Source organism: Anolis carolinensis, chromosome 3 (genome assembly GCF_035594765.1).
Source record: "Anolis carolinensis isolate JA03-04 chromosome 3, rAnoCar3.1.pri, whole genome shotgun sequence".
In the NCBI taxonomy this organism is placed as follows: Eukaryota; Metazoa; Chordata; class Lepidosauria; order Squamata; family Dactyloidae; genus Anolis; species Anolis carolinensis.
Window position 1 is genome coordinate 172575324 of NC_085843.1, and position 12553 is coordinate 172587876.

General features: G+C 40.8%; 1 protein-coding gene across 1 annotated transcript; it reads left to right on the plus strand.

The window, feature by feature from the left end:
- Positions 1–10006, plus strand: lrit2 (leucine rich repeat, Ig-like and transmembrane domains 2). Its single transcript, XM_008114453.3, has 2 exons — positions 1–802; positions 9045–10006. Exons 1-2 carry the CDS (start codon positions 34–36, stop codon positions 9842–9844), a joined length of 1569 nt encoding a protein of 522 aa, XP_008112660.2. The 5' UTR covers positions 1–33; the 3' UTR covers positions 9845–10006.
- The last annotated feature ends 2547 nt before the right edge of the window (positions 10007–12553 follow it).

Below are 12553 nucleotides of genomic sequence, written 5' to 3' on the forward strand. Positions count from 1 at the left end.
ATTGCTGATTTATATTCTAGGAGTTTGCTTTGCATGTCAACATCTTTGAGAAAGATTCCAGCAGGCATCCCGCAAGATATCAAAAAAATTAGAATAGAAAACTCCCACCTAACAGAATTGCCTCGTGGGTCATTCTCGAATGTTAGTGCCTTGCAATATCTTTGGCTTAACTTTAATAACATCACTGTCATGCATCTAAAAAGCCTTGAGTACCTGAAGGATTTGACTGAGCTGAGACTGCAGGGGAACAAGCTGAGTTCAGTACCATGGACAGCATTCCAAGACACACCGGCTTTAAAAATACTGGATCTAAAACACAACAAGCTCGATGTCCTTCCGGAACATGCCCTCCGCTATCTGCCTAACCTGACCTATTTAGACTTATCTTCCAATCAGCTTACTGTCATCTCCAAGGATGTTTTCTATAATTGGCCTGTGTACCAAAAGGCCCAGCAGCTGGAGAAAAAGGTGGAGGCTATTTCCAATGCAGTCTTGGCCTTGCATGACAACCCTTGGATGTGTGACTGTCGTCTTCGTGGATTTGTCCAGTTCATCAAATCCATTAGCCCACCAGTCATTCTGATGAATTCCTATTTAACTTGTTCGAGTCCCAAATTTAGAGCAGGCAAATACTTCCATGAAGTGGAGCTAAACAGCTGCACGAAGCCCTTGGTAACACCTCTCGAATCAAATGTGACTGTGCTTGTTGGACTCAATACTACCTTGGCCTGTTTGGTGCAGGCCAGCCCCTTCCCAGTAGTCTGGTGGATTTATGCGCTAAAACACCTACGAGGATTTAATGGTAAGCATCAGATGACCTCATCAGATGGCCCTTTGTAAAGCAGGGGGCAAAGGGGGAAATCATGGGGCAGCATAGGGAACCACTTTGCTGTGTTCCCTACTATTTGGGTCCATGGTATCCCTTCCCATAATGTTTCCCCAATGTTCCCCGCTTCCTCTTTGGCTCTTCTGCCTTTTTCTCTCTGAGGGATTGGATGTCCACCTGACTCCTCTGGGTTCTGCTGCTGCAATGCTGCCAGCATGAAGCCCCACAGAGTCCCGCCGGAAGCAGCCCTGCATTATATGATGGGCTCTGGTGGACTTCATGCCAGCAGCTGAGAGAAGCAGGGAGAAGACACTTCTTTCTCTGCATGTGATGATGTTGTAAGCCTCCAGCAGTAGTCCCTATTTCAAAAAGATTTCCCACCTCTGAACTATGAATTGGAAATAAAAGTTGGAAAGGCCTTCACCATGGTTTCACTATTGCTAAAGTACTATGTTGGTTCAGTAATACAAAACCACCAGATGCTTTCATGACCAACATTTTATTACTTAAATTAATATCTTGCTTTCGTTTTTCTAAAAGGCCGAATAGACCATCACTGGGCTAAAAGGGAACTACTAAAGTTTCTAGTCTGGGGTAGGAGTTCCTAATTTACTAACCCAATCTACTCCAACAGATTTCAATTGTATTGTTCCAGTGCTATTGGTTAATCTGCTTTGTGCTTTTTTAAAGCAATAGGATGGAATCCTGTCGATAACAGTGTATATAGAGTAGAGTCTCACTTATCCAACATAAACGGGCCGAAAGAATGTTGGATAAGCGAATATGTTGGATAATAAGGAGGGATTAAGGAAAAGCCTATTAAACATCAAATTAGGTTATGATTTTACAAATTAAGCACCAAAACATCATGTTATACAATGAATTTGACAGAAAAAGTAGTTCAATACGCAGTAATGTTATGTAATAATTACTGTATTTACGAATTTAGCACCAAAATATCATGATATATTGAAAACATTGACTACAAAAATGCGTTGGATAATCCAGAACTTTGGATAAGTGAGACTCTACTGTATATATATACAAGACATTTTGGGAGCAGTACAGTAGAGTCTCATTTATCCAACATAAACAGGCCGGAAGAATGTTGGATAAGCGAATATGTTGGATAATAAGGAGGGATTAAGGAAAAGCCTATTAAACATCAAATTAGGTTATGATTTTACAAATTAAGCACCAAAATCATGTTATACTACTAATTTGACAGAAAAAGTAGTTCAATACGCAGTAATGTTATGTAATAACTATTGTATTTACGAATTTAGCACCAAAATATCATGATATATTGAAAACATTGACTACAAAAATGCATTGGATAATCCAGAACTTTGGATAAGTGAGACTCTACTGTATATATATACAAGACATTTTGGGAGCAGTATAAGGGCCTAAACCTGGTGCCTAAAGACACCAAATCCTTTCTGATCTTGAAAACTAAGTAGAATCAACTCTGGTTAATACCTGGAGGGAGGACTGATGGCAAATACCTGGTGATTTTAGTTATATTTCAGAGGAAGGAGATAGCAAAATGACTTTTGTGTATTCTCACCTATGAACATCCTATAAAATGCATGAAGTTGCCATGAGTCAGCAAGCATCTTGGAGCTCTCACACACAGCAATATAGCAGCCATGTGCAGGAGGGAGGGTGAACAGCAGAGAAAAACATCTCCTTTTCCAGAGGAAACTGCCTTGACAGTTCCTATATATCTTGGCAACTAACAGGACACACTTCCTTCCTAACAATGAAGGTTTTTTCTCTGTTGTCTCTACTGGCATTGCATTTACTCGAGCTGTTACTGCCACTTATGCTGGCATACTTATACCAGACAACAGAATCATGCCTTAATGAGATTATCCAGGCATGGGGTTTGCCCACCCTTCTGACACCCAGAAAAGTGCTGTTTTTATAGCATTCTTTTAACAATGTTATTATCTACATTTGTGCCCCAGCTTCCCTAAGTGTATGGCTCTAGATGATTTACAAAATAAAAACAATATAGTTTAAGCATACAAAAAACAACAACATTAAAATGGAATTAATCTGTCCTCAGTGTTTAAAATATACAGTTAAAAGCCACACCTCTCACCAGTGATTTCTTTCAAAAAGCTCCAGTTGTCAAAACTGTGTGTGTGTGTGGGGGGGGGGGGGGGCATTTGCCTGCTGATGAAAGGATAGCAAGGACTTTCTTGCCTACCTAAAAGGTAAAGGTAAAGGTTTTCCCCTGACGTTAAGTCCAGTCGTGACCGACTCTGGGGGTTGGTGCTCATCTCCATTTCTAAGCCAAAGAGCCAACGTTGTCCGTAGACACCTCCAAGGTCATATGGCCGGCATGACTGCATGGAGTGCTGTTACCTTCCTGCCAGAGCGGTACCTATTGATCTACTCACATTTGCATGTTTTCGAACTGCTAGGTTGGCAGGAGCTGGGGCTAACAGCGGGCACTCATTCCGCTCCCGGGATTTGAACCTGGGACCTTTCGGTCTGCAAGTTCAGCAGCTCAGCACTTTAACACACTGTGCCACCACCAGGGGCCCTCTTGTCTACCTAGGAAGGCAGATTCAGTGCTTGGTTCTATCTCACATCCGTAGCAACTGTGCCTCTCACAATGGTGTGAGTGAAAGGAGGGCTTCCCATGAGCTTCTGAAGGCAACGATAGGCTCATATGGTAAGACACTATTTGCCTGACAGCCTAGACCTGAACTTAATTGGGCTTTATAGGCCATACCTGGCACCTTGAATTGTATTTGGAAGCAGAGCTGCAACCAGTGTTGCAGAAGCAAGGAAGTTGTAGGTTTACACTTGGTATACCATAGGATGTGGGTAACACATCTCCTTGTGGATGCTGTAAATCTGTGGTGCCCATCAGCCTAATCAGCCTATATTGGATAGGGCTGACAGGCAGACCCCATGATCTCCAATCCTGGGAGCAGGTACTATCTGCTTGCTTTGTTGGTAATTTGCTTTGCTAATCAATTATTATATTACATTTGTGGTCACACAGCACTGAGTTCAAACTGCTGTGTCTCAATGATTGAGATCCTTCATGATGGCTTGCCTTTCATAACTTTTTGAATCCTTCAAAATGAACTCCTATTAGGAGTAGCCAGGATTTTGTTTTGGGAGGGGCTGGGATTTTGGTTCGGGGGGGGGGGGGTCTGAGTTTGAGCGGGAGAGGGTCTACCCTAGCAAACCTTTTGTATCATTATCCCAATACCCCCATGCATATGGGATATATTGGGCATGGTGATCAGATCATGATATGAATAAACATAAGTTTAAATAATAAATCTAAGGCCTTCTCACAAAACACCCTGAGAATTTCGGGGGGGGGGGGGGGGGGGGGGTTAAGCGGGCTACATGCCTGCCTATTAGTAATTTGTGAAAACGCATATCAGGACAGCAGTAAATGGGCTCTGTTGCACATCAGGCTCTTCTGATGCTCATTGGACACTTCTGATGTTCATTGAGCTTTTCAGATGCACATGGCCCCCTTCTGATGTATGCTGGGAACAACTGATGCACACTGGGAACATATGGTACAAATCCAGTACTCCGGTTTTGCTCCACTACTTTCTAGCTGCACATTAGGGAGAACTGAATGTGCATCAGAATGGGGTACCAATTGAGGAGCACCCCAATGCATATTGGCATCCCCTGCAGACTGAACCATGGCACATCAGTCCTTCACTATTGTATAGAGGATGCTCGTAGGTAGTAATGTCAGAGAATCCCTAGATGAATACAAACATTGCCAAATGGATCAATTCTATTTCCTATACATGTAAGTCCACTTACAACAACGCAGGTCTTCCAGCTAGCATTTTTAACACTAGGCTGCAATGTGACAGCTAAGTATGATCCAAAACAAATGAGCTATAATATAATAATAATAATAATTTTATTCTTATACCCCACCCCATCTCCCCGAAGGGACTTGGGGCTGCTTACATGGGGCCAAGCCCAGTCATCAACAATATAAAAACAAGACAATAAAACAGATCAAACAACAATAAAAACAAGTCATAAGAAATTACAAACAAAAACATAATGATAAAATCTTGGATAAAATCTAGGGAAACTGGGCCAAAGGTGCTAGTTATGTCGATATCATCAGGGAGGGGTGGTTATCCACTATTTTAATATAACTATTTTAAAATAACTATTTTAATGGAAATCAAGGGGATCCAGGTTAATCAATCACAACTGAGAATGTTTCCATTGCTTTCAATAGAACACAGTTATGACTATCTTGTAGTAGATTGTGCCCTCTCTCTTTACAGTATTACTGATCCTTGGTTTTTCAGTTTTCTCCCATGCTGCAGATTTACTGTCATTGTACATGTTAGAACTGAGCATAAAAATGGATGTCAGTGTCAACAAAATTAAGACTCAATTATCATTTTGCAGCCTTAGCACCTTGGCAAAATTGCTCATAACTTTCTCAGACAGATCCCTAGGGGGGTTTACATTTTCTTCACCTAGCCTTAGCCCTCTAGTACATTGTTCTTGACAGCTCAGACCAAATTGGTTCAGCTATTTCCAGATTTATCTGCAGACAAAAAAACCGAAGATAAATATTTAAACTCAATAAACAGTGTATACCATATTTTCCCATAGGATTCTCTCACAATTTTCTTGCAGTTCACTCAAATGGTTGCTGCTGGAAACAGTAAACTTGATTTGATTTAGAGGTTATGTAGCAGGGCTGGGGAACATGTGGCCTTGCAGATATTGTTGACCTACATGTCTTTCTGCCAATGATGACTAGGAGTTATGGAAGTTGTGCTCCCATTACATCAGGAAAGTCATTCTTTCTGTACCTTTTTGGTACTACTTGCTTTCTTTTGTAACATTTGTATATAATGGACATAATACAACCCTACCCTATATAGCCAATGGTTAAGGATGATGGGTACTGTGACTCAGAATAATCTGGAGGATGATTCCCAGTCTTGCCTTAGGAAGGTTGAATAGTCATGGGAAGAGTGCCATACTATTTCAATTTTATTCAGGAGACTTCATTGCAGAGGTGTATGAATTGCCATTTTCTTGATTTAAAGTTATTTCTAATTTATTGGTTGGTTACAATCAAAGTAATATACATTCAAAAATAAAGAAACAGCAAAATAGAACAAAAAGGGAAAAAGTCATATAGCTAAAACATTATAGGAGTCTGAGCCTCCAATCCTTTCACACAAAGAAAAATCAAAAGGAGAAATATTCAGCTATTATGGATTTAACTACATTTTATTTAAAATCCCTATTGACTCATAAAGATAAAAGTCTTATCTAAAGAAGAGCCGGGTTGTGGCGCAGGCTGGTGAGCAGCCTGCTGCATTAAATCACTCTGACCATGAGGTCATGAGTTCGAGGCCAGCCTGTAGTGGGGTGAGCACCCGTCAATTAAAAATAAAAAATAGCCCCTGCTCGTTGCTGACCTAGCAACCCGAAAGACAGTTGCATCTATCAAGTAGGAAATAAGGTACCACTTATAAAAAGTGGGGAGGCAAATTTAACTAATTTGCGACGTTGGAATGAGGAAGTGCGGTCAGAGTGGATGATGAAGCAGCTGCTCCCCCCTGTGGCCAGAATCGAACATCCCCTCAGGAGAAGGTTAAATTGCCTCTGCGTCTGTCTGTCCTGTCTCGGTTCTGTGTGTTTATGGGCATTGAATGTTTGCCCTATATGTATATAATGTGATCCGCCCTGAGTCCCCTTTGGGGTGAGAAGGGCGGAATATAAATACTGTAAATAAATAAATAAATACATTTCTTTTATTTATTTAACCCACCAGGGTTCCTGTGGCAGTGTACAATGGATAAAAATAAAATATTAAGATATTTCAAAATAGACTTAAAACAATTCTTAATAACTTTAGACTATTATCAGTTATACTATACTTTTGGGACATTGAGACATTGTCACTGCTTAGTTAACTCTTGGGTGGCGTGGGAACATGTGTCCCTCTCAGTCATTTGTGTGGTCCCTAGTTAGGGGTAAAAAGAAAGCTTTGTCCCTTCCAATCCCTTTGTGTGTTTTTAAAGCCTACATTTTACCTAAAATAGTCAGGTGGGTGGGGGTGGGGTGGAAGTGGAGGTGTCCAGAGAGTATTTGGACAATTTTATTTTCATTTTTTGGCAATAGATATCAGAACCCTCTCTCCAATGTTTCCAGTGGGGTTAAAATGCCCCCCACTCCAAAAAAAAACCCCTCCTGCAGACGCCCACCCCTGCTCAAGATTATGATGGACAATTTGTATCTAAGATTTTTGTTTGTTTGATTCATATCTGATCTTTCTCTAGCCTGGGATCCAAAAGACACCAGTAAAAATGATTTCTTTATAACAAATTGCTCTTAGGAATTTGGAACTTACAAAGGTTGCCATTCTTCAGCTCAGCAGTTGACCAATGCACTGTATACAGAGGTGCACATCATAAGGCCCTATGCCATTGTTGCCTTCTCATTTACACAGACTATGGACCTCATTGCACTGAGATCAATAAGTCAGGTGGCAAGAGCTGGTTCACCATGCAGTGGGCAGTGGGGAAATGGTTGCCCCAACCCCACATCGACCCTTATCTTTTCCTATGGGGGGAAGTGTTACCATTCAGCTTCCCCTCATTCAGAAGAACGGTAAGTCTCTCATGTTCTCTGGGAAGCATCCTAGAACACTTCCAGGGTGCTTCCTCTATGGATCTCTGCCAGAAGTAGACTTATGTCATGTGATGACATCCAGTGGGCTCCATTGAGGAAGCATCCTGGAAGAATACTAGAATGCTTCCCAAAGACCATATGATGAAGTGGTATAATGAGACCTAATGATGGTGAGGAGGTCTTATTCAACACCAGAGGCCATCTACTGTAGGGAGACCTCAATGTCCCCATTAGTTAATGTAAGGGCCTATACTCCTGGAATGAAATGAAGTCATGTCAATTTATTCCTCAATATTCCATTAATTACTTTGCTGCTCAGGGCAAGTTTCTATCACTAATGAAGTCATGAGAAAATCACATTCAAGAACCTATTGCTTCAAGCCAAGCATTAATATGAAATGGAAGGGGGGGATAAACTGCAATACAAGAAATATGAAGTCTAAGTTCCTAACACTCTTTTTAATCCACTTTCTCTAAATCTCTGCCTAATTCTAAAGTTATGCATGTATTTCTGCATACAAGAGACAAAACCTTTCCAATGCTAATTAGGGTGATTAACTGAAACATTAATGCTGGCTTCCCAGTGACAAAAGACTCTTGCCACACCCTGGACTCTCCACACATATATATTCTTTCCTTTCCTTACCTAGTTTATTCCATACCTCACAACCTCTGAGGATGCCTGCCATAAATGTGGGCGAAATGTCAGGAGAGAATACTTCTGGAACATGGCCACACAGCCCGAAAGACTTACAACAACCCTATTTCTGCATTGTTTGCAACTTCTTGTCCAGTCTGTTGTGGCTGTGAGAGAGTATTGTAAGACCTGATCATATGGGGCTGTTTTTGGCGGCATACGCCAGTTCCTCAGCAGTTTTGCAATGGAGCCCACCGGCTCCCATCCCACAACATAGAACTACTTTCATTGGGGCTCCGTTGCAAAATTGATGTGGAACTGACATACACCACTGCGGTGACAACACGGGAGGCTTCCCATGTTGTACTGTATCAATGGGGCAGGCATGTAGCCGGGGGAGAGGGGGCTTGGGAGCTTCAGCCCCCCCCCCCCCCAAAAAAAATTTCAGGGTGGTCTGCAAGAAGGCCTTACATTTATTATTTAAACTTATGTTTATTCATTTCATGATCTGATCACCATGCTCAATATATCCCATATGCATGGGGGTATTGGGATAATGATACAAAAGGTTTGCTAGGGTACATCCTCTCTCACTCACACTAAGCCCCCACCCGAACCAAAATCCCAGGCCCTCCCAAAACAAAGTCCTGGCTACGTGCCTGCAATGGGGGGAAGCCAGGCAATATGGGGCATAGGACAATGGGTTCCCCCCACCCTTGGTTGGGCTCAGCCAGATTCACAACGATCCATGGTGATTCCCGAAGCACATATGATGAGGCCGTACATCTATACTAAAAAGAAAATGCTTTCCCATAGTTTGGATATTATAGGGCATTTAGATTGCCACTGTTGCTGAAAATAGAATTTTAACATGTTTGCATTTTATTTGTTTTTTCTCTCTAGTTTCCACCACTTATATTAGTGAGGACACAATTAAGTCAGAATTGGTTATTCCTTCAGCCCACCGTGTAGATGAAGGCAATTATACCTGCACAGCAGCCAACTTCCTTGGCAATGGCTCAGCCACAATGATCCTGAAGATCCAGGCCCCTCGAATGGTGGCTTCTTCCTTCTCTTCTTCTATCCCAGAGGAGAATTCATACATCGATGTGAGAATTGCCAAGCAGACTGTCTATGGGATCACTCTTGAGTGGTATAGCATGACGGAGAATCCAGAAGAAACCTGGTATACCCTCCATTTTGGAAAATATGATGACATTAAGAAGGACATGATTTACATTGGACCTGGCATCAATAGCTATTCGGTCAATGATTTGCGCCCTGCCACCAAGTATGAAGTCTGTGTCACTCTGAGGAACCAGATGCCTCAAAAGGGACAATGCATTGTGTTTGTGACAGGAAGTGACATCAGTGAACTGGAACAAAGGGAGAAGCTCATTCACATCATTATCATTGTGTGCGCCATGGTCTTAGCTGTCCCTGCGGGGATGTATGCTTGCACCACTGAGACCAGGTTCAATTGCATGGAGAAATGTACTGAACTCTGCCGTAAGAACCGGAGAGGGCAAAACCTGAAAGCAGTCAATAAAGAAAGCACATTTGACAGCTTGCCCACAGGCAGTGAAGAGGGGCTCTGCCGACGAGAGTCCAGTGATGATAAAAGAAAGCTGAAAGCCAGTGAAGATAAGGAGAAGGCCAACAAGCAGAAACCTGAGCACAGAAACAGTGCTGATCTCTACTAAGTTGTCTCTAAGCACAATTTTGTGTTAGATAAGAGAGAGAGAGAGAGAGAGAGAGAGAGAGAGAGAGAGAGAGAGAGAGAGAGAGAGAGAGAGAGAGAGAGAGAGAGAGAGAGAGAGAGAGAGAGAGAAATACATATAGGAAGGTGGACAGAAGTATCCCACATGAGTTGCACCAGAGTCAATGAGTGGCTAGTATAGAAAATTGAATTTTTCTTTTCAAATGATTATAGAACTGCCAATATTTGCAATGGGAAGATAGGCAGATAATACACAATGCATACTGATTCCAATGGGAACACCATGCCTCTTTCAACCATCTAGCTGTGGTTTACTGTGTACAAAGTAGAGAATAGATGTTTCTTATAGTACAATTATTCCAGTCTGAGCTGTCATAATGTGCCTAGAGGATTTTTATTTAGGTCAATCCACATTTTAGATCACTAAGCTTAGTCATTTCACCAATATTATTGTTCCCTTTGTAACTGTTTGCTTTTGTTTTTTGATGAATAACTTTAGAAAATCCTCCTGACTTTACTGACTACAATTGCACAATCAATGATAAGAACACTTTGCTCGACTGTATTTAACCCAAGCAAATAGGAAAATGTCTCATTTATATGAAGAACAATTTCATATAGGTTTGGCTCAAATGTGAAACTTAAATAATATAAGCAAACAAATCAAACCCAAAATGATTGTATTTTGGGCATTAAATTTTGCCAATTTTTGTAAGCCACCCTGAGTCCCCTCGGGTGAGAAGGGTGGGATATAAATGTTGTAAATAATAAATTAATAATTAATAAAAGCAGACAGTTTCTTAACAATGTACTGGTAAGTTATGCCAGGTGAGGGGAGCAAGAAATGTGTTTCATGACATTTCTTCCAATCCATATGTAGTCATTGAAACTAATAAGTGGCTCTGAAACTAAACATCAGCATTAGAAAAGGCATCATTCCATTTCAGTGGGGCTATTTGAACAGTGTGGAATATATTCATACTGGTGTCACAGGAATAATCTTAACTTCCTTTCAATGATATCATAGTTTCCAAAGAGGAAGGGAAGAAATCATGGACAATGAGTCTACCTATGGTTAGTAACCAGGATAGCTAAACCTTACCCAGACACAGGGTACTTCTTCTCACAGTTCAGAAAAATAATATTTTGAAGGAGACTACAATTCCCAAAATCACCTAGCTGATATGGCAATACTGGCCAAGAAATTTGAGGAGCTGTAGTTCCAAAATTAAATTTGCCAAGTTTTGCTTTGAATATTAATGCTTGGGATAGACATGATAGAAGGCTTGATAGTTTCTTATCCTTCCGATGTACCTTTTGGTACACGTTATGCTGCGCAACTGTTGGAAAAAGGATGTTCAGCTTGGAATGACCAAGAAAAGGTCTTCATAAAAGAGGTTCCTTGCTAGATCAAAGTATAATTGGGTTTAGCTATTCTTTTGAGTCTGCAGTCAAGTAAAAGTAAAGGTTTCCCCTTGACATTAAGTCTAGTCGAGTCTGACTCTGGGGATTGGCGCTCATCTCCATTTCTAAGCTGAAGAGCCGGCATTGTCCATAGACATCTTCAAGGTCATGTGGTTGGCATGACTGTTACCTTCCTGCCAAAACAGTACCTATTAATCTACTCACATTTGCATGTTTTTGAACTGCTAGGTTGGCAGATGCTGGGGCTAACTATAAAAGCTCACCCCATCCTGTGGATTCAAACCACCGACCTTCTGATCAGCAAGTTTTGCAGCTTAGCGGATTAATCTGCTGTGCCACTATGGCCCCTGACTCTGCAATAGTAGTATAAAAAACATTAAAAAGTCAAAACCAAAAAAACACTAGGACTAATTTAGTTAAAGGCCAAATTAAAAGAGCTGACTTGCCTTTACAAAGCTTACAATACAGGCATGGCTTTGTTGCTGAAAAGAAAATACATTCATTTTGTTGAAACGTATAGAAGTGTGTTGCTGTTTTGAAATAATGTGTGTACATGTGCATATGTAGCACAAAGTACATATTACTTGGAGAAATGTATAATCATGAGGATTCTTCACTTGATGTGTCCATACAGGTCACAATCCAATACATGTGAGGAAGAGAGGCAGATTCACATTTTGATTTCTTGGCATGAAAAAATGCAAGCAAGGGCTTTCTTTTACCTAAATTCTTTGCACAGAAAGTGGTAGAGCCTCTGTCTCCCCAAAAGATACTGTCACGTTCATCGCTTCTCTCATCCCAACCTGCACTAAAATAATAAAGAAATAGTAAATATTTTACAGATCTTCAGTGGCATTGAGGGGAAATGCAATCTCCTCTCTCCCTCTTTTCAAAATATGTATTAATCAATTTCTCTTCATAAAACAAGGGGAATTTACAATTAAATAGACACTGAAAGACAAAAAAATAACAACCAAATTGTAAGAAATTCTCAGCGATAGCACAACATTCAGACAGAAAAAATGAATAATTTTGTCATTATGATTGTGGAAGTATTTTTGTGTGTGTGTGCAACTCTTTAAATGTGCTGCAGCAACAATTGAGTTGACTTGCTACATTTATGGGTTTACCTTTAGTAGACATGTTATTCAGCACAACTCTTAGGTCAACTGGATGTTGACATAGAGTTATATAGGAGACATTAGAGATTTTTGCAGAGATTTCATATCTATGGGAATCTCTAGATATTCCAACATGATTCTTTGGT

What these genes read in the sequence shown, in the direction of transcription:
- lrit2 (XM_008114453.3), top strand. Translation starts at nt 34, where the DNA reads ATGTCAACATCTTTGAGAAAGATTCCAGCAGGCATCCCGCAAGATATC. An exon ending in ACACCTACGAGGATTTAATG is followed by an intron (nt 803 to 9,044) that starts GTAAGCATCAGA and finishes TTTTCTCTCTAG; the next exon opens with TTTCCACCACTTATATTAGT.